Source organism: Petaurus breviceps, unplaced genomic scaffold (genome assembly GCF_028583685.1).
Source record: "Petaurus breviceps papuanus isolate PSGF00001 unplaced genomic scaffold, PetGlider_PUasm1.0 220, whole genome shotgun sequence".
NCBI lineage: Eukaryota > Metazoa > Chordata > Mammalia > Diprotodontia > Petauridae > Petaurus > Petaurus breviceps.
The window spans coordinates 22908715-22931473 of NW_027185876.1; the positions used below are offsets into that span (position 1 = coordinate 22908715).

Here is a 22759-nt window from a genome sequence, read left to right on the forward strand (position 1 = left end):
GCTTGGTTACCCCTAAGACTTTTGTTTATTTATTTTTTCAATTTAAATTTTTATAATTTTCAATTAAAATTTTAAAAAATATCACCTTCATTTCCCAATACATCCTTCCCCCTCCCTCTTTTTCAGAGATAAGTTGTTGTTTATTTGTTTTTTAATTGACAACACAGGCTAGCCATAAAATTCAACACTGATTGACTTAAAGAAATCAATGCAGGTCTCATGGAAGAATGACAGAAGATATAAAAGACATAAATAGACTCTCCTCTTTTTCTTATATGTTGGCTTTGGTGGGCATTATTTTGCTGTGGTTAGTCTACTGATAAAGGGAATTACAAAGGACACTGGGAATGACTAGCAGGGAGAGAGGGTAGCAGTAATAAATGGAAGGGCAGAGAACAATGAAAATCTTATAACTTAAGTCAAATTCCCATGGCCAGTGGTATTTGGGAATTTCAGTTAAAACCCATCAGTGGTATTAGAAGATAAAGCTAATATCCATATACTAGATTGTGAGAAAGAGAAATATCATTTAATATGGAAAAACATGACCTGTAGATATGAACAGATAATTATAACTCACATTTATAGTGCTTTTGAGATTTATAGGCATTTTCCTTACAACTACCCTTTGTGAAATGCAAGTCATTTCAGTGCCTTGGGGAACTTTCTGAGATTGTAAATAGTAGAAGAGTTGCTGATGTCCATTGTTGACAGAGTTTCCTCACTAGGAGGACCCTATACCCAATATATTTATGACTAGTCATCAACATGGGAAACTCCTAATGTGGGAATTCCCTCCAACTCTTTTGCAAAATACCCTCTAAGAGACAGGCCTTAGGGCACTGAGGAAACAAATGGCTTTCCTATGGTCACTTAGCCAGAACATGTCAGAGACAGGTTTTCCTTACTCCAAGGCTCACCCTCGATAACTATCACATGATACTGCTTCTCATTATAATATATAATAATGCCAATTTTACAGATGAGTAAACTGAGACTAAAAGAGATTAAGTGACTTGCTCAAAGCCACACAGCAAGTTTCTGAAGGGGAGTTTGGAACTCATGTCTTTGGAATCCTTATCCAATGGTCTTTCCACTACCATTTATCAAATCCGTGATCAAATAAGACCTTCTATAAAACAACATTTTATTGTATTTGCAAAGTAGAATTGGCATTGAGCCATAATTGAATGTCTTTATTTTTCGAAATAATCTCTTCTTCCTGAAATCTGAAATGATTTTTTTAATAAATGCATAGGCATAAAAATATATAAGGTAACAAATCTATGGGTCATGTCTGCAGATAATTACCAAAAAAATAGTATACATCAGAAGGAACACAGTGGGGATGATCCATTGATATGGACAAAAACACCATCAATATCATCTTCCAATGCATACAGCTCCACCCAGAACTTCTAGTCCTTTTTCACAAAGTTGATTGAAGTGTCTGAACGTTCTCCGATTTTTCTCTAACAAGTAGCAATTTAGTACAGGTCAGCCCTGTCAAAGAAAAAGCAGAAGATTGTGAATTAAACATGAGACTGAATATTCCTAGGATCTTTCATACAAATCCTATAGAAAATACTAGAAAGAATTTGTTTTGGACTGGACCTGTGTTTTCGTTGGGATAGGGAACTCCCAGTGTGAAAACTCCCTCTGCCAATACAGATCAGCAAGTCCTCTGCAACTTAGACTCTTGGAGAGTTGAGTGAGGCCTTGACAGTTTAAGCAGCTTGCTCTTATCCCTCAGTCGGTATGTGTCAAAAGCAGAACTGACCTCAGATCTTCCTTACTCTCAAATCTCTCTATTCCCTGCAGCAAACTATCTCTCATTTATATGCTGACACCTGGCATGTAAATGTGTTAAGTTTGCAGATTACTTTCTTTACATACATTTTCTCTTTTGAGACTTACATCAACCCTGAGAGGTAAGTAAGTAATAAGGTATTAAGAATAAGTGTAAGACTTAGGGATAAGAGTAAGGAACTTGTCATTTCATTGGTATAGGGTATATAAAAATTTTAAGGGACTATTTTGTTTTTTACATCTCTAGCATCCAGAATAGAACAATTCCTTAATAAATGCTTATTGAATTGAACTGAAATTGATATGCTTAAGCTACATGGTCCATTGGTTCAATCAGTGCTTGTTGATTGACTTTACAATCTATTAGATACTATTTCTTTAGCATTGACAATGCAAGGCATTGGAATAGGTGCAGTGGGAAATGTAAAGTGTAAGACTTGTCCCTCCCTCCAAAGAGCTTACCATACATCTGGTTGAAGAACTAGATATCTGGGCAAGAAAAATAATAATAATCCTAAAGAAATGAATAGGTGACAAATGAATAGGACAGATACAAGATGTCCCTGGAATTCAAAGAACTTTGGGTAGAAATTCTCAGGGTAGATTTCATAGCACAGGTGGGGTACATAAACTGGGAAGGGTTTTTGATAGCTGGAGAAGCAGTGAGAGGCCATTCCAAGCAAGAAGGTATGGCATGAGTGGAAAAGGCCAAGAGGCAAAGTAACTGAGGCCTTAAGAGGTTTATTGTTTTCTCCAGGGTCACACTGTTAGTGAGAAGTGGAGCTGGGACTCAAACTGTGCTCTTTCTATAATTTCTGCAATTTTTCCTATATGACCTCTGAACTTTATTGGGGTTGTTTTTTTCCCCCAAAACAGACATCATTGTTCAATGCTCGACGTGCCATTATTCAGTGTTGGCTGGAGAACAAACAAGTGGTAAAATAATGCTACTCTGCCAGTGTTCAGAAAACTCCACTCCCAGTTCCACAAGCACCTAATTTTTTTTTTTGCTTTTTCTTTTGGAGGTTAATTGACTTGCCCGAGGTCACAGGGCTAGTTTTTATGTTAAGTGTCTGAGGTTGCATTTGAACTCATGTCCTCCTGACTCTAGGGCCAGTGCTCTATTCACTGCACTACCTAGCTGCCCCCTAACTAATTTCTGATTTGCTTTCGTGTTTTCTAATATCAAGGGTTATGAACTGAATGTCAGTCAATTTCCTTTCATCCCTATTGGCTGGATGGTGTCTATTAACACCCTATGACTTGCTGGGCATTTGTGGTTTTAACCCATAGTCTATTTTGACTCTTGTGAACAAATTCTATTTACTATTTTGTTGCATTTTCAGTGTCTATTCTACCTGGGCAAACGATCACCTAAGAGACAAGATACACAGGAAGATACAATGCCCAACATCAGATGAGGGTGTTTCTGAAACTTGGGGTTTTGTGTTTTTTTTTTTTCTTTCCCAAGAGCTTTGATCTTTTCACTGGCAAGCATTTTTGCAGCTGCTCTCAAACAGCTCAAGTTCACAATGAATACAGGGCCTGGGAACCTGGGTCCTGGTTTGACTGTGGTCTCAAAGACTTGCTATATTTGGTTCCCTTTTGGCCTTTCCAGGAACATGGTGCAATTCTGCCTCAAACAAAACTGATATTTACTTTATGACACTCAATCTCTCACCATCTCAAATCAATTCCACTACTGATCCAAGTCAAAATAGCTTTTTGAGAATGAAACCACTGTTGGTTTTGACTCTCAGTGATTTCTCCTTCCTTCTGACTTTCCCCTTCTTCCTTGAAGAGACTAGAAAGTCCCTGCAGGTAAACAAGTCAATTCCAACAAGTTAGAATCCCTACAGTTTTGATGTGTTTTCTACACTTCTCCCTTAGTCAGCTACCCAGCTTTTGTCCAATACCAGTTGAAAAATGTTTTTTCTTCTCTCTTTGAAGAGTTAACAATTGGTTCTCCATTCTGACATCATCGTCTAAATATTTAGCATTGTTAGAAGCATTTGAGTTGTAGAATGGATAAACCCTGGCCTTGAAGCCAGAAATACCAAAGTTAATAATCATCATCATTATTATAATGATAAATGATAATAAAAATAAGTAATATTTCTATAACACTGTATGTTTTGCAAAGTACTATGTGTGTGTGTGTGTGTATATAATCTTATCTTATTCAAGTTCTACCTTTGACCCCATACTGTGACTGTATGACCATGGGCAACTCATTTGGTATCTCAATGCCTAAATGAACTCTTGAAGACTTGGACTTATACAGAAGGTGCCAACTGACCCTCATAAAATGGGTTTCCTCACCCTAGAATTCCCTAGTTTTAAATTGTTATTAATTTTTTTGCACAGATATCTAGCTCCCCAACAAGATGGAGAAAAGGACAAGTTCTACACTTCTTTGTATTTCCCACTGCACCTATCCCAATACCTTGAATTGTCAATGCTCAAGAAACAGTAACTTATAAATTGGATAGTCAATCAACAAGCATTGATTGAACCAATGGACCATACATCTTGAGCATATCAAAAAGCATATCAAAGATGGTTCAATTTAATAAGCATTAATTAAGGAGTTGTTCTGTTCCACAAGCTAGGGATGTAAAAACAAAAATAAAATAGTCTATGTGTGAACTTTAAAAGTTTATCTTTTACTAGGAGGGATGGGGAACAATATTGATACAAATTAGTAGCTATAAAATACACATAAAATAAATGCAAAATAATTTTTCAGGGGTCTACAATTTCCCTAACTGTGAAGACTAGCTTCTGCAGGCAACCTCATCAAAAACTCATTTAACTATTAAAGAATTGGGGGAGGCTTAGAGAGATTGAGGGAAAGGACTGTTTTTCGCATCTTTTTGTATCCCCGGTGCTTAGCACATTGCCTGGTACATAGAAGGTTCTTAATAAATGCTAATTGATTGATTATGTTGCACAGCTGACATTGGTGTCAGAGGTAGGATTTGAACTTGGTTCTGATTTCAAGACCAATGCTCTAATATTAATCATGCCACCTGCCATAGCTTACTGTGGTGACCCCAGAACCACAGGGTCAGGATTAATTTGATTTCTGGAGCTTACAATTCTATCATTTTTTAAATTTTAATTTAATATTGGTACATTTAAATTTCCCACCTGCATGCCCATTGTGTTCCTCAAGGGAAATTAATAAATATTAATTGGTTGAACTGCTTTCATCTGGAAGCAATTTCAGTAGCTGGGGTTTTTGCAGCTGGCAGCTTGTCCCCTGATACCAGGCAAATCTTTGACACAGTGGGTGTGGCCAGGAAATAAATCTGTAGATGTTATCAGTTGCCAACCCTACCATTCCCACATGACCCACAAAGTTGGGTGGGTTGGGGAGAATAGAGTGGGGGGAAGGGGAGAGAAACCATCTACACTAGCAAGCAATATTTACTAAATCCTTCAAGACCAAATTACCTTCTTATGGTCTAGCTTCTGTCCCAGACTCCCCAGAGACCTGGCATACTTTCTATTTGACCACTTAGGACACTTCCGAATTCTCATCTCAACAATACCTATTACCTAACATGTTTCTTCCTAAAATCTCAAAAAACAAAAAACCTTTATCCACTACCCTGAAAACTAAAGAAAGACAATTTAGCAATCCCTCTTGTAAATTAATTTTTAATGTTAAATTAAAGTTAATGTTTACATGGACCTTAAGTTTGGGCATTTACCTTCTTTAGGGTAAGCAAAAATAAATCTCTAGAATTGCCTTCTTCAAAGGGATATCTTGGACAGTCTAGAAAGTGTCCCCAAATTTAAACAAGATGTATCATGCAAACATATCCTTGCTGTAAATGGATAAGTTTTAGGTTTTTTATTCTATAAACCCTAAGAAGGATGTTCTTGTCAGTTCCACCTGCTAACTTCAGTTGGGCCAGAAGCATGCACCTTTTGGGATAAGCATGAATGAACAGCTCAGTTACAGATAGGAAGACATCCTTAGCAAGGCAAGGAAGGGCCCAAGAGAAGTGAGAGATTAAAAAACATCTCAACAGAGGAAGGTTATTGAGGAAAGACACTTACCTTCTGGAAGACTTCTTGCCTGTCAATGGGGGCAAAAAGAAATAAATGTCATTAACAAAAATAGGTCAGAAAAATGATACCAAGATGTATCATACTTTTATTAAGGAAGGTTTCAGAGAGATTCCCCCTTTCCATCTCCACCTATTTTTAAAAATTCCATTCAATTAAATCTTTACTAAATGACTACTCCATAGACAGTGCTAAGCCTGGAATATTTTCCTTTTTAAGCTTACTAGTCAGAGATATTAATTTTAAGAGACCTAACAAATGTAATCTAACTGTCGGTACCATTATCAGTATTTGACTACAGGTAATGATGAGTAATGGAGTAGGTTTGGAGTCAGAAGACTTGGGTGGAAGACTTGGGCAGGCCACCCAATTGTTCTAGGCCTCATCTATAAAGTGAGAAAATTGGACAAATTGAAAGACTAATGTCCCTTCAAGCTCTAAATACTCAGAGTGACAGGGAATACTGGTCTGGATGGGACCACGGGTCTGACTCAGTATGACAATGATTGTGCCTCCCTAGAAACTGTCATACAATGGGAAGAGCCTTTCATTTGGAATCAGAGAACCAGACTTCAAATCCTGGCTTTGTTCCCTGCTCCCTGCGTGACCTTGGGCAAATTGCTTAATCTTCCTATAGATTCCTCATCTATAAAATGAGAGAGTTGGACTAGGTTGTCTCAAGCTCTAAATCTCTGATCCTTTGGAACCAACTCTTGCTCTAGGAAAACTTCTTAAACTTTTTTGGTGTCATGGAACCCTTTGACAATCTGTTAAAAACTATGAACCCCTTCTCAGAATCGTGTCTTTAAATGCATACAATAAAATAAATACTATAGTGCAAAATAACATAATACAATATACAAAAAAGGAATACAAAAAATTACATTGGATAAATATTTATTTTTCCCCTGCAGATTAATGGATCCCCTTAAATGTGACCCCTTAGAGGACCATGAAACCTAGGTTAAGAACTCTTTCTCTAGGGGAAGCAGGAGCAAAAAGATCTTTGGATAAATAGCCCCAGGAGGAAAATTTCTTCCCAACATGCATTTTGTTGATAATGAGACTCAGATGCAAATAATACACTCATTCAAAATGCAACTATTTTGTTGTTGTTCAGTCTTATCTGACTCGTTGTGACCTCATTTGGGATTTTCTTGGCAAAGATGCTGGAGAGGTTTGCCATTTCCTTCTTCAGCTCATTTTACAGATGAGGAACTAAGGCAACAGGGTAAGTGACTTGCCTAGGGTCACACAGCTAGGAAGTGTCTGAGGCCAGATGTGAACTCAGGAAAATGAGTCTTCCTGACTTCGGGCTCAGTGCTCTGTGCACTATGATGCCACTAGCTTGTTCCATCTACTATTTTATGGTAACCCAAATTACCTATGAATTCTGTGATCTTTCTGGGCTTTTCTTCATTGCCGTAACTATAAGTAGTCTTACTACTGTTGGGTATTAGGAATAAACAGACAAAAACAAAAGTTTCTGCCCTCAAGAAGCTTAAGCAAGAGGCAAAGATCAAAGGAGAAATACGCTTTTATCAGTAGAAAAAGCCTTAATAAAAGTATATAATCTGCTTTTCTGCTATGCTGTATCTGACTTGCAGCGGGTCTCTCCCTCCTCCAGTAGAATGTGAACTGCTCAAGGTTTTATTCCCACTGCCTAATAAGCCCTGAATAAGGGATTTTCATTCATTCATTCATTCTAAATTTTATATTGCCTGTTTTTATGTGCTTTTCTCTCAAGTAAAAAACAATGAAAGCTACAGCTGTATATCACTAAGGGCCCAGTCCTATAGAGGGAGCTTATTTTTAGAGAAAAGGGAACTAAGTGGGTATGTGTTTAGTTTCAAGCCCTATTCTCATCCTGTGCATTGGTTCATGTGGAAAACTCTCCCAACCACAAAACATACACAACACTGCGTTAGTTTGAATGAAGGCCAGTGGTGGATTCAGGTCACATGTGGTTGGGGATTTAAGTTTTTATTCTGGTTCTGTTATTATGCAAGCAAGGAAAGTTGGCCCTAAAGCACCTCTGCCTCAGTTTCGCCTCTGCTACTTGCTGACTGACCTTACAGTGATGAGAAAAGTATGAGTTCTGATTTGTGTAGATGCTCAAACAGTCTTTGCGATACAGGCAACTGAAAAGTGTACTTCAATTCACTATATCCCCTTCTTATTATATAAAAGGGAACCAGCTAAGCAAAGGTTAAGGGGAAAGGCATTTCGTGGTACCCTCCAGTGTTCTGTTCTCATCATGGGTTGGGAAGCAAAAAAAAAAATTATTACCGAAGCTATGACATTCTCTCCTAGTGGGGATGTGCATGGAGGGGAGAGGAAGGGAAATGGTCCCAGGACTAGATCTCAAAGATCTTGCCTAGGTTAGTGGCTCTTGGTGGAGCTCTGAAGGATTGTATAGGGATTGAGCCTTTCTATCAATCCCTAGTTTCCACCCTTGGACCTCCCTCCTTTCAGTTTCTCACATTCCTTCCCCAAGTTTCTTCAGCATTCTTAATTCTCTTAGACTCCTCTGACTTTTTAATCACCTTCTCTGTCCCATCGGGTTCTTTCATTGCTGAGTCAAACTCCTCTTTCCCCTAACTCCCTGCAGAAGGAAGAGGAGAAAGACAAATTCCGAGAATTTTCACATTGCTTTATTCCCTGAACCACAGGGTGTTGCATTTTTCTTCACAGAAAAGCAATGCTACAAACTAGTTAAGTTCCCAGGCTAGCACATAAGATAACTGAAATAACCATATATTTGCAACATAATCGTTCACTATGTTTTCATTGCACATGTATTCAGTTATATTTTTATTTAAATAACCACCTCAGGTCTAATTTGCTAACTGCCATTAGCAGCACTCTTGTTATGAAGAAACCTATTTTGAGTTCTAAGTAATTGCTTGAAAACAAACTCTTGCAAGTCTATCCTGTTACTAAATTGGGACTGCCTATGTTAGAACTGAACTCAACAAATATTTATTGGGCACCTACTATGTGCAGCACACTGTATTAAGTTCTGTGGGAGGGGAGGAGAATGAATAAGGCATGATCCTTGTCCTTAAAGAGATTATAATCTGACGGGGAGCATTTTTTTTCTAAATCTGAGCATTTTAAATGCAGCTTTATGATAGTCCTAACTACCTGTGAGTTCTGTGATCTTTCTGGGCGTCTCTTCTCTTCGTTGGCATAACTGTAACTAATCTAGCTGTTATCTGTTTCCTGTTTGCCCCCACTTTGAAATTCCCACAGTGGTGGCATGTCAATCATCATGCTATCTGTCTGAGATCTTGTACAGAAATTACTCTGGGGGAGAAAACTGAAAAAAAGAGAAACCAACCTACCACCTTTCTCATTGCTGCCAGTTTCAGTCTTGGCCAAACTCCTTGTTGGAGAACACAGGCTCAGAGTGTTCATGTGAGATTGAAATGTAGATGATTGAAATGTAGAAGTAAAGCATCTCCTTATTCAAAGTCCTTAAAGGCTATCTAGGCAAATGATTACTCCAGGGGTCCTTGAACTGCTTTTGGAGGACAACCTGTGGCCAGGAGGAAAAGTAGAGCCCCTAGATGATACATGGAAACTCCCCAATTCCTTTACCATTTTTATTCTGGGTTGTAGGGTGCAGTGAGAGTTGATAGGGGGCTGTGAGATCATAGGATCAGATTTAAGACTGGAAGAACAATTGAAGATCACCTCATATAACTCATCATGTTCAAGCTGGATCATAAATTTAGAACTGAAAGTATCCTTAAAGATGATCTAATCTAATCTCCCTCCCCCTGTTTCACAGATGAGGATATTCAGGCCCCAAGTTAAGAGAATTATCCAAAGTCACAAAGATACATGGGGCAGGTCTGGGATTTGAACTAAGCATGGTATTTGAACCAAGATTCCACTTCTAAGGTTAACATTTGTTCCAATGGACTGTTCTGATTCATGTGGGTGGGTGTAGGGTGGGCAATAGTGGGTAGAAGGTAGATGAGATCTCCTCTGATAAGGAACTCCATAACGATCTTCCTTCCTCTGGCCTCCTCTGACCTATACCTGAGGGCAGGTTCAGGATGAACATCCTTATCAAAGCTGATAGCAGTGGACACATCAATCTGAGTGTCTTAGATGCATTTAGTAGATTTGTAATTACCCAGAGTACCACTCAACCACCCTGACTGAAAAAGTTGCCCAGAATGTCCTATGATTGCATTTTGGACTATACCATGAGTGACCTGGAGGGCCTTTAAAGACCCCTGGCAGCCTATGGACAACACATGGGAACCCACTAATCGAAAATCATTTTTAAAGGGTAGCATTCTGTGAGTAGGACTGATTAATGAATTAGATATTGAAGAATTTCAAATAGCAACCCAATAGGAAGACAGCATTTGTCAAAAGAAAGGTTGCTGGGTGGCGGATGATACTCATTCACCAATGGACCATTTGGGGCCTTAGTGCCTTTCTTTCAAATGCACAATTTAGCTTCACTATCTTATATTTTTTCTGCTAACCACGTTTAAGTGGTCTTTTTAAAATTTTATGACAGAAACATTGAAAGTGATTCATTTTTGCATAGAACTTGCTTTTAAAAGTGTGATTTGGAAATAACAGGTTTAGTTAGCACTTCAGGTTGTAACACACTTAAAAGGTGAGGTGAGTCAGAGCTATGGGAGTGGTACTCGGATTTTTTTTTCTTTTTTGGTGGTTTTCGATTTCTGTTTTGTCCCTTCTGAGCTGGTATAAACTACTTTGGTACATCTGTCCCCACCCTTCTGCCTTTTTCTCCAGGCATCTTTTCCCTCCCAGAGAGGCTAGGTAGCAAGGAGATACAAATACAAATACACTGAAGTCAGTACATCCTTCACAGTTCTTCATCCACCAGCACAATGAATTCAGAATAAAATTTAGGGATTGGCAAGAAAAAAAAATCTGGAATTGACTTCCACTGTCCACAGAATATATTCCAGGGGTATTTGGTCTTTTAAGGTAATGAGGGGTATCCAATGAAAAAGAATGAGCAAGAATCCAAGTATTTAAATACAGTATGTTCAAAATAGAATTCCTTATCTTTCTCCCTAATACTTCACTCCCAACCTGTTACCTTCCTTATTACCATAGAGGGCAACACTATCCTTCCAGTCCTTTAGGCTCACAACCTAGGAGACTGGACACAACCTGGACTTCTCACTATCTCTCACTCCCCATATCCAAGCTATTGCCAAGGTCTACTGATTTCATCTTTGCAATATCTCCTGAATATGCCCCTTCTCTCCTCTGACACAGCCACCACTCTGGTCCGGGCCCTCATCACCTCACACATAGACTCTTGCAGTAGGCTGCTTGTGGGTCTTGTAAGTCTCCTACTCCAATTCAGCCTCCAAGATCATGTCAAACCCTCCTACCCAATAAAATTCAGTGGTTTCCCGTTGCCTCCAAGAACAAATACATTACGCACTGTTTGGCACTCAAAGCCCTTCATAACCTAATCCCCTCCTACCTTTCCAGCCTTTTTACATCTTTTTCCCCAACACATACTCTTCAATGCAGTGACCCTGGCCTCCTGATGGCTCCACAAGCAAGACATCCATCTCTCAGCTTGGAACATTCTCTCTGGCTGTCCCCCATTCCTGGGACACTCTCTCTCCTCCACTCAGACTACTGAACTCCCTGTCTTCCTTTAAGACCCAAATAAAATCCCCCCTCTTAGAGGGATTCTGCCTTCCCCAACCCCTCTTAATTCCAATGCCTTCATTCTGTTCATTATTTTCTGTTTATCCTGTATATAACTTCTTTTGTATAGATTTGCTTGCATGTTTTCTCCCCTATTAAACTGTAAGCTCTTTGAGGGCAGGGACTGTCTTTTGCCTTTTTTTTATATCCCCAGTGATTAACATAGCACCTGTAACATAGTGGGCACTTAATAAATATGTATTCAATTTAATTGAAATGGTCAGTCATTTCAAATTTGTTCTCTGTTCCATCAATCAATTCCTTGCCCTCTTGTCCTTGGCCTGGTAATCCTCAATACAAAGTAACCTCCACCATCCATAATATTTGTTCCTGATCTTGAAGCCCCTGAGGATTGCTAGATTAAGTTATGGAAACCTGGGTGCATTGCAAATTTAGGCTCTCTAATCCCAACTGGTCTTTCTCTCACTCAGGCCTGAATATATCCATAAAGTATAAATCAGATGTTAAAAAATTTTCCTGTATGAATAGGTCATTAATAAACTCCAGATTAAGCTAAAGATTATATTAATTTGTTAGGCTGACATATGTGGGAGAAATAAGGACAGACTTAGAAGGTGTTGTCAGAGTGCACTGTTGTTTGTTGGCTTTCTGACCTGGAACTTTTAAGCTCTTAGATTAGATCTCGTGGTATATACCCCTGATGCCGTCCCTTCTGCCTTCTCCAGCAGATTCCCCCCACAATCATCACCTCTCTCTCCAATCTTTAATCTCTCTATATCTTCTGATTCCTTCCCTGCTGCTTTCAAATGTACTCGTTTGACTTGTCCAAAAAAAGAAAAAAAACTTCTCTAACCCCTCTAGCCACTACTCTGTATCTTTCTCAAACTCCTAGAAAAAGCTATCTACATGGGGCAGCTAGGTGGCGCAGTGAATAGAACACTGTCCCTGGAGTCAGGAGTACCTGAGTTCAAATCAGGTCTCGGACACTTAACACAAAAACTAACCGTGTGAACTTGGGCAAGTGACTTAAGCCCAATTGCCCTCCAAAAAGCAAAAAAAAAAAAAACAAAAAAAAAAAGCTACTACACAATCATTGCTTTCACTTCCTCTCACCTCTCACCCCCCCCCCTTGCAATCTCTCTGGTTTCTGATCTTATCACTCAACTCTTACCAATGATCTCTTCTTTGCCAAACCTAATGACCTTTTCTCAACCCTCCACTTGATGACCTCTCTGCAGTATTTGACCCTTCTGACTACCTTATTCTCCTAAATACATTCTCTTCACTGAGATTTTGGGACACTGCTCTCTCTTGGTTTCTCTCCTACCCATCTGATCACACCTTCATTGGATCATTGTGTGTATAACACTCCTATCCTTAACTGTGGATTTACCCTGAAAGCTCTCTCCTACTCCCCCTTCTTTTTTCTCTCTATAGTCTATTTATTGGTGACTTTATCAGCCCACATGTATTTAGCTATATGCAGATGACTCCCATATCACTATATTCAACCCAGTCTCTCCCCTGATCTCCAGTCCCACACCAGACTTAGGCTCTCTAATCTCAACTGGGACCAAAAAGTTCCTACTGCATTCTTCAGACTAACTGTCCTGTAGGCCTCTGAGCCTTATATGTCTAAATCAGAACCAAATAGTGTTCATTTCAAACTCTCCTCTCCTCCCAGTTTCTCTACTTGCATTAAGGATATCACTACCTTTCCATTGACCCAAATTTATAACCTTGCTTTTGCTTACCTTACCTTTGTTCATCCCACATATATAATCAGTTGCCAAAGTTTGTTATTTGTACCTCTTCAATATATTTACATCTGTCTCTATCCATCCATCCACAAACCACCACTTTAGTTCATGCCTTTACCACTTCTCACCTAAATAATTACAATAACCTCATAATTAGCAGCTTTGCTTCAGATCTCTCCCCATGCCAATCCATCCACCACACAACTGCCAATGTGATTGTCACAAAGAAAGTTTGGACCACATTACTCTCCTCCTCAGTAAACTGCAAAGGCTCCCCATTGCCCATAGGATCAATATAAACTCCTCTGTTGGACTTCTGAAACCCTTCACAACCTGGTTCCAATCTAGCTCCTCAGTATTCTTTCACATTACTGCCCTTCATATTTCTGATGGTCCAGTCAAAACTGCCTTATTGTTCCTAATGCAAACACCCCATTTATTGTCTCTTTGCCTTTTCGTTGGCTGTTCCCAATGCCAGGCATGCACTCCTCTCTCATTTCTACTTCTCAGAATCCCTTGTCTGCTTCAAGACTCAGTTCAAGCACCATCTTCTCCATGAGATGTTTCCTAACTCTCCATGCTGCTAATGTCATCCCCCTCAAAAAAAGTCACCTTGTACCTATTTTGTATTTATCTATGTATTTACACAATTTCTCCCTCCTGTAGAATGTAAGCTCTTTGAGGGCAGAGACTTGCTCTTTTTTTTTTGTATCTCTAGTGCCTGGTAGATAGTAGGTCCTTAATAAATCCTAGTTTATTGATTGATAGCCCAAGTTCTCATGGTAAATGACAGAGCTGGGATTCAAACTTAGATCTTTTGACTCTAGTTCCATTACTCTGTTTACTCTACTATAATGAAGCAATACCTTTAGAATTTGTTAAACCGTTTTATTTTAGATTTTTCCTATGTACTTAGAAAAGTGGCATGGTATGAGGCAGTAAAGTCAAACTCTAATAGAAATGGGGGTCAGGAATCCATACATAAGTATCACTGTGGACCACCTATTGACTTAGTTTTAGAATGTGATATTATTTGTGTTTTATTGCATTTCTATTTATTTTGTTAAATATCATCAATTAATTTTAATATGGTTTGGCCCACACTCAGGAATATTGTGGACTACATTCAGCCAACTGGTCTCATATCTGATGCCTCTGGTGTAGGGGATGAAAAGTTTACATCAAAGCCAAGAAAATCCAAATGCAAGTTCTATCTTTGACAAGATTTGTCTATGTGACTCTAATAAATCACAGCTAAGTGCTATAGGCAGAGAATTTGCTGACCTTCGTTGGCAAAAGGAGTTTCTCATGCCAAAGTAATCACAGGCTCCCCTATACCTACTAATCATACTATTATTTGAATATACAATATTGATTATTTGAATATCATATATCAGATATTGATATTTGACAGTTTTCGATCCTCCAATAACCTCCATGAAACAAGGAACTGTTTCTTGGTTTATCTTGGTATCTACCAATACCTCATCTAACACATTTCCTGTAGTAGGTCCCTAATTAATGTTTGTTGAGTTAAATCCAATCTGAGTGAACTCTCAGCATGAAAATGCAGGAAAACAAGTTCTAGGATTGTGTATTTTCCAGTCAGAATTTGCACCATGTATAAGTTAAATAAATTGCATCATTCAGTTGACTGGTTCTAAAAATTATGAACGTGAGGGTAGAGCATTTGAAGTTCTGATTATTTCCAAGACCAATTGATCTTTACAGAACCTGAAACTGTATGTGTATTTCTCAGTTGAGACTTTATCTAAACCTACTGTGTTCAGTTTCTTAAGTGTTTATGTGTTTTCTTCTGTTGTATTTGAAAGTTAAGGTAAACTTAGAGACAATGGTCTGAGCATTATCAATTTATTAGCACAGCAGTAGCCAATAAATTGGGTCAATGGCATATCTCAGTGACCAAAGGACTCACCAGCCTTAATATAATTTGGGGAAATGCAAGTTGGTTAGGTGGGGAAGACAATGTGATTGATTACACGGTAAACTTGGGAGTGGAGACAACATGATTGGTTATTTTAAAGAAAGTGGGCTAGCACCTATGTGGGACTAGTAACCACCCTTCTCTGACAATTAAGGAATGTTAATTGTTTCATGGGACCCATCTGCATCTGGCAGACCTTGTTAGTAGACTCCCTGGTGCCTAGGGTTTTTAGGGAAGTAATAACCTCCTTATTTGTAGAAGGACAGGCAAGGATGAATGATATTTCTTATGGAAAAATATCAAATTACTTTGTAGGCCTTTAAAGATGAAGTATAATAGATAACAGTTTTTCTGTTAACTAAACCTTTAAACTAACTCAGAGCAAGGTGGCTTTAAGAGAAGCAAACAGATTATAAAATTAGTATGAATAAATTGCATCATAGAATCAATATGGAAGGAACTAGAAGTAATATTAATTTTGACATTTTTACTTCCTTTGTGTATTCCCACAATCCTTTCTGATTTCCACATAGAAGATTAAGTTCCCATACCTTTCTTTAGCTTCCTTGCCAACCAGATGATAAATGACAGCCCACAGAAAGAAGTGACCACAATCCCCAGGGGAATGAAGATAGGATTGTAGTTACCCTCTTTGATGGGTGATAGAATATTTCTTGACCCTAAAAGAGAAAACAACAGGACATGCATGATAACAGTGATCATGTTCTCCCTTGGTAGTATAAACATTCACGTGTAAAATACTCAGTGACCTCTAAAGTTCCTTTATCTCTAAATCCACATTCCAATGGAGCACATTGCATTTCCATTGTTCCTATTTTGGAAACTCCTAATACTTTATAGCAGAGTTTATAGAATATGTAAGGTATGTATTTTCCCCCTTGCCACCATATGATAAATAAGGAAACTAAGTCTGTCTGATGGCATTTGTGACTCCATGAAAGAGACAAGACCAGGGTTCAGACTTGCCAATCCAAGCTATTCTTTGCCTAGATCACTGGGTTTTTAACCTGTGACCCATGAAATACTATCCTTTCCAAGAGATTCCTTTTCTAGAGATTCCTAGGAGAGAGATATTATCTCGGTATTTCACTCAAGAAATGCTTGGTGGTTTCCATATGTCATCACAGCATTGCATCAGCATTGGGAACCAAGAGTGTGAAGAGCAGTGGGACAACAAATATGGCTTCAAATGCAACTGAGTGTCCAAAGAAAATAAGAAGTTCCATTATTATAATATAAGACATGCAAGTTAGCATACCTGTGTGATCAAGGACTGAAAGAAATTAAGTTTGGTCTAAAAGAAATCAGGCAACAAGTCAAGAGACATTTCATTGACTTCCCATTACTTTTGGGAAGTTTTGATCCCCTTCAATTCAAGCTTCCATAGGTTGTTGCATTGGCAAATAGACAGAGTCAAAGGGACTTGAGTTGACATTCTGCCTCGGACATTTACTAGCTCTATAATCCTGGGCAAGTCACTCCATGTCTCTATGCGTCAGTTTCTTTGTGTATAAACTAGAGATTATAATAGTACTTGCTTCAGTAATTGTGTTAAGGATCAAATGAGATGATATATGTAAAGCACTTTGCAAACCTAAAAGTGCTACTATTATAATGAGCAGATGCTTTAAATTCCCCTTAGTACAATGAATGACAACGTACTCCATTCTCTACTTGTCCTTGTCACTAAAGGAAGCAAAAGGATGAGTCCGTAACCTCATCCTTAAGAAACTGTGAAGGGAATTCTTAACTGTGAGTTAAGAATTGCCCAGAGAAGAATTCAGATTCTCCAACCATTTGTCTCTATAAGCATTTTTAGATGAATGTTTTGATTTTCAAATACAATGTTTTAATCACTCAGGAATAAAAAAAAAAAAATGACCAGGAACTGAGGGGTGTGGCAAGGTGGAGGTGAAAAGCAACAGAGAGTTGGGACTACACCTGATAAGAGCTAAGAGAAGAAAACTTGAGAAGTGTTTGTCTGCAATATCTCCAGCCCCAGGGGAGCAGCCTCTGTCCCTCTCTCAAATGAGCAGACAGGCACCTCAAAGTACTCTGGAACAAGTCATTCAAGTACACTCTAAAAGGTTCCTTTAAGTGATAAGAAGGATTTTTACTGACATCTACCCTTAGTCAGCTTTCTCCAATTTTCTCTCAATTTTCTTCCAATACAACTTAGCAATAAGGCTTACAACCTCCCTTTCCAGTCTTATTTCACACTTCTCTCCTAATTCATACAAGTGCCTGGTAGACACTTTCCATTCCCTATTCATTCAACAAATGATACCTGTTTGAGTACCTACTATGCTATATGCTGTGGGGAACACAAATATGTATGAGAAATTATTCCTGCCCTCAAATGGTTTATATTCTTGTAGGGAAGGTGAAACATGCACAAATAACTATAAGGTAAGGCTTGATGGGACAAGTGTAATCAGAGTGCTACAAAGTGCTCTTAGAGTTCATTTTTGGATGAGACACAGGTTCTTGGATTTCAAAAAGGGTCCATGAACATGGATAGGAAAAACCTGCATCTTTATTTTCACTGAAATTTAGCACTTCCTTCAATTATGAACTTTAAAAAACCTTTGGGGATCAGAAACTGTCTTTCTTTTTGCTTATATTTGTATTCCCAGCACATAGCAAAATTCCTAGCACATAGTAAGCATTTAATAAATGCTCTGTCATCTATGATCTATCTGTTTATTTGTCTGTCTGTCAGTCTCATTTATCTTTACCAATCTACCAAAGGAGTCCATGATACAAAAATTAAGAACCCTTGAATTCGTGTGATTGGGAAAGGCTTCATGGAAGAAATGGCATTCTGAGCTTAACCTTGATGGATGAATTAGATCCATAGGTAAAGAATGGGGGGAAGGACATGGATAGGGGAATAGGACCACTATAGTTAGAGAGAATGACACAAAGGCACATAGCTAGGGAAGCACAAGATGTGTTCGTGGAAACATAATGCTTCTAGGTAGCTAGTAGATCATATGCTGTTCCTACAACGTTGATTTTACTACATTTGTTGCCAAAAGTATTTATTGACACAGACTTTTGATGGGAAATGTTCCCCGATAATAAGACCTATCCCAAAAATAAGCCCTCCCCTTACTGTGTAAGATTCCTCTAAAATAAGCCCTCCCCCGAAAATAAGCCCTATTGAGATTGCTACTGTAGTGAAGGTGATCCCCTGCGCTACACGTTGCATTATGGTACCCTCTGTATGCACCGCCCCCCCCCCGGGTGAAACGCACGCCGCGCTCCGAGCTGCATCCAATCAGAGCTACAGCAGTGAGCGTGTCATCCTGTTCTTCCCCAGTGATTTGCTTATTGAATAAAGGTACTTTTTTTGTTCACATTTACCTGTTTATTAAAATTGCTGTCAATGTTCATTAAAATAAGCCCCCCCTGAAAATAAGCCCTCCCCTGAAAATAAGCCCTCTGGTGTTTTTCTGTCCAAAAAATTAATAAGACAATGTCTTATTATCAGGGAAACACAGTAATATCTGGTGTGATACTCTTCCAGGGACACCCTACGCCTTCCAATGATGAATCTAGTTAAATATAGAGATTCATCACCAGTCAGAAACTGCTGAGAGAACCTGAAGGCACCTGAGGCAGAAATAATTTAGTCAGATACTGTTCAAGCTAGAAGAAAAGAGCTGAGACATTACACAAGAGAATCACTGAATTTCCTTGACTGGAGAGAGAGACAGAGACAGAAAGACAGACAAAAATAAAAAGGAGGAGGAAGAAGAGCAGTAGCAAAATGTAATAGATTTCTTTCCATATACAAAGAAAGATAGGTTCCTGATAGCAAGGTAGGAAATGATTTTTTTCAAAGGATTCCAAAGCAATTACAAAGTCCCATAAATGGTAAGGAGAGGAGAAACACAGGCTTGACCAAAGAAAATTGTCAGAGAGGGATATCTGGAATTGATAGCAAACAAAGGAAGATGAAATTATTACCATATAGTCAAATAACCCAAACTTATCCCCCAAAACATTGAGTACCTACTATTTGTCAAAAAACAACAAAAAAGACATGCTAAGCACTAATGATACAAGGCAGTCTCTCCTGTCAAGGAGCTTGCATTCTTCTAAGAAGTTACAGTATGTGAACAGGCAAATGTAGACTGGCTTATTTGAGTTGAAACTAACACCTCAGGAATGAGAAAAGAAAAAAAAACCTCCCCATTGTAAACAGCTTGACATGGAAGGAAATGAGGGATTTCAAAAGGCAAAACACATTCTGTCCCTGAAAGAAGCACAAAGATAGGTCATGGAACGCCAAGGTGAGAGACCAGTATACCGAACAGTCCAGTTGGACATGAGAGTAAGCCATGCAGATGCTAAAGATGAGAGGTCAGCTAGGATTGACCAGCCAGGGTTGTCATCAGTATATAATTCCTTGATGTCTGCTCATCCATATTGCCTCACATGTGGTCACTAGTTACATCTATGCAAAGTGACCTACCTTCACATATTGGCTTTGAAGATGACCAGTTTCCAGATCTTTCGCATGTAGTTTCCACAGCACCTATTAAGGACATTCCCTCTGAGCAACGGAATGTACACTTGGAGCTGAAATTGAAATATCCCAAGGGGTGAGTACAGTTCATAATTCCCAATTCTGGTGTCATCAAAGGCTCACAGTGAGTCCCTGCAACAACAATAAAAAAAGAGAAAACATTCATGTCACCTGGCAGAGACTTTCTATGATTTATGAGTTTCAATATAGAATTTCCCAGAGCAAATTTGAAATTTACTTAACCTGTTTCTTCATCCAAAAAATGAGGAGGTTGGACTATATAACCTCTAGGGTGCCTTCCAGTTCTAGCTCTCTGATCCTAAATCTTTCCAACAATTTTTCCATATTGTCTATCCCCCTTGTTATTCATTGCCTGGCATTTAACCCCATTAGGAGAACAGGGGCTATTCTACAGTCAGGAGAAGAAAAACACCTTGGTGAGAGAAACACTACAACTGAAAGGTGGGCTTCTGCCCCCAGTGTATGTCTTCACTTTCTTTTTTTTTTTGCCTTTTTTTGGAGGGACAGTTGGGGTTAAGTGACTTGCCCAAGCTCACATGGCTAGGTTTTGTGTTAAGTGTCCAAGGTCGGATTTTAACTCAGGTCCTCCTGACTCCAGGGCTGGTGCTCTATTTACTGCACCACCTAGCTGCCCCTGTCTTCACTTTCTTGATCGAATTTGAACCATTTCATTTTTTCTAGAGACTACTCTGAAATCTCTGTCTCATGGATACCTATGTACCACCTTTAACTCATTTAAATTTATTTTCACCCAATCCAGTGGTCCTTTCTCTGTCTTCATCCTTCTTCTTATTTTGGAAACATTTGGCATTGTTGACTTGCTAATATTAATTTTTTCATTGACTTCCACAACACTAAACTCACCTGGTTTTCTTGCTACCTTTACGACAGCTTTCTCTGCTTTCTTCAGTAACTCCACTTCCTCTTCATCCCACCCTCTACATATAGGCATTACCCAAGGTTCTATCCTTGACACTTTTTACTTCTCATGGTAACTTCTCCCTTGGTGATCTTATTCTGTGCCACAGTTTTAATTATCATCTCTATTTTGATCACTCCTAAATCTGTATGTCCATCAACAATCTTTCTCATAAGCTCTGGACTTAACATTACTTATTGGCTATCTCCTCCACTCCTACTGTGATTCTTCAACACGTTGAATGCTATACTAGTGAAACACAAGTTCTGGTATGTCCTTCCCTGATGAAAAAACTCTGTGAGCCCAGGATTGACTATGAATAGGTTGTCCAAGGACCAGCCCAGCTGAATTTGCAGATGTTGTCACCAAATTGTAGAGCAATGAAATCTCCTACCATAGCAACTCTCAAAAAAAAAAACCAGCTGCTATCATAGAAGGTTTGCCATCTGTGACAATGGAGGGAATGATCTCCTTACTAAACTCTCACTCTTAAATTCCCTGACTTTGTTTCAGTCTTTTTCCTCCCCACCCACCCCTACCTCTTCATTTCTAATGCTGTTTCTTTTAAGACCATCTACTCTGTATTTATCTTATATACACTAATTTATGTATATGGGATCTCCCATTAAAATGTAAGTTCTTTGAAGTCCAGAACCATTTTTACTTTTTTCTGTATCCTTATTTCTTAACACTTTGCCTAACACATAGCAAGCACTTAATAAATGTTTATTGATTGATTGGAAGGAATACTCACACCTACAAAAATCATGAATCTCTCAAATACTGGAAAGCTCAAACATAGATGTCCTGTTAACATTTCAAACTCAACACATTCAAACTCCCCTTCAGTACCCCCATCACCCACCGCCAGAAAAAAAAATCCTGTTTCTCCTTACTTCTCCATTGCTGTTAATGGTATCATAATTGCCCAAATTTGGTCTCCTTATCTCTAACGCTTTGATGTCCATCAACCTACAGGCCACATTGGCATTATTATTTTTGGTCTGGACATAATATTTTAGGAAAGACATTGACAGGCTATCAGGTGTCCAAAGAATGACAATTAGGTTAGTAGAGAGGAACCCTTGAGATCATTCAATGTGAAGATTAATTGAAGGAATTGAGAAAGTTTATCCTGGAGAAGAAAAGACTAGGAGAAAGGCATGATAGCCCTTTTCAAGTATTTGTAGGGCTACCATCTTAAATGGGCATCAGGCTTGTCCTACTTGGACCCAATAAGATTTAGACTTATTCTAATTGAACTCAATAGTGATCAGACTTGTTCTCTTTGAACCCCAGGGTAGACCCATGGGTAAAAGTCACAAAGAGATAGATTTAAACTTGTGCTTAAGGAAAAACTTCCTACTGATTAGAACTATGTGAAGGGAGAATGGGCTGCCTTGAGGGGTAGGAGCTCCCCTCTCCCTGAATGTCTTAAAAGAAAGGTTGCATGACCCTTTGTTGGGGATGTCATAGAGAGGATTCTTGTTCAGTCATAGCTAGTACCAGATAGTCACTAGAGTACCTTCCATCTCTGTCATGATTCTGTTGCGACACTAAAGGGTTTGAATGGTAATGAATTTACACCATAATGTCAGTGGCATCTATATTCTGATGATACCATCTGAGTCATTCCTATTATTTCAGCATGCCAGGGTCCCTGGCAATTTGGTTGTCTGGGTCCAATGGAGGGTGTGACCATTCTTCAGGGGTCCCTAGTAATGTGGGCGATTTGTTCACTATCTCTTTGCTAAGGGGTGGGAGGCTTGCTCACCAGTAATCCTCTGAAGCCAGGCTCTGTTCCTAAACTGGCTGGGGTTGAGAAGTCTTTCAGTGTTGTTGTCATGGTTTCCTAGCAGTTTCACCTACTTCTAATATCTTGCCTTCACTATCATCCTGACAGATTAGTTTTCCTTTAGTTCATAGTCCTAATCACATCCTATCCCTGCTTTAAAAACAATGGCTTTTCCTTTCTACAT

At 38.8% G+C, this 22759-nt stretch overlaps 1 protein-coding gene across 1 annotated transcript in view; it reads right to left on the reverse strand.

The window, feature by feature from the left end:
- Positions 1 to 1145: 1145 nt before the first annotated feature.
- The window catches only part of SELL (selectin L), a 37046-nt gene continuing 15432 nt past the window's right edge, over positions 1146 to 22759 (reverse strand). Inside the window, exons 7-10 of the mRNA XM_069094743.1 lie at positions 19787 to 19972; positions 15834 to 15962; positions 5881 to 5899; positions 1146 to 1503 (exon numbers count right to left, since the gene is read on the reverse strand). Coding sequence (XP_068950844.1) covers positions 1488 to 1503; positions 5881 to 5899; positions 15834 to 15962; positions 19787 to 19972 — 350 coding nt within the window. The 3' untranslated portion in view covers positions 1146 to 1487. The remainder of the gene's footprint in view (positions 1504 to 5880; positions 5900 to 15833; positions 15963 to 19786; positions 19973 to 22759) is intronic.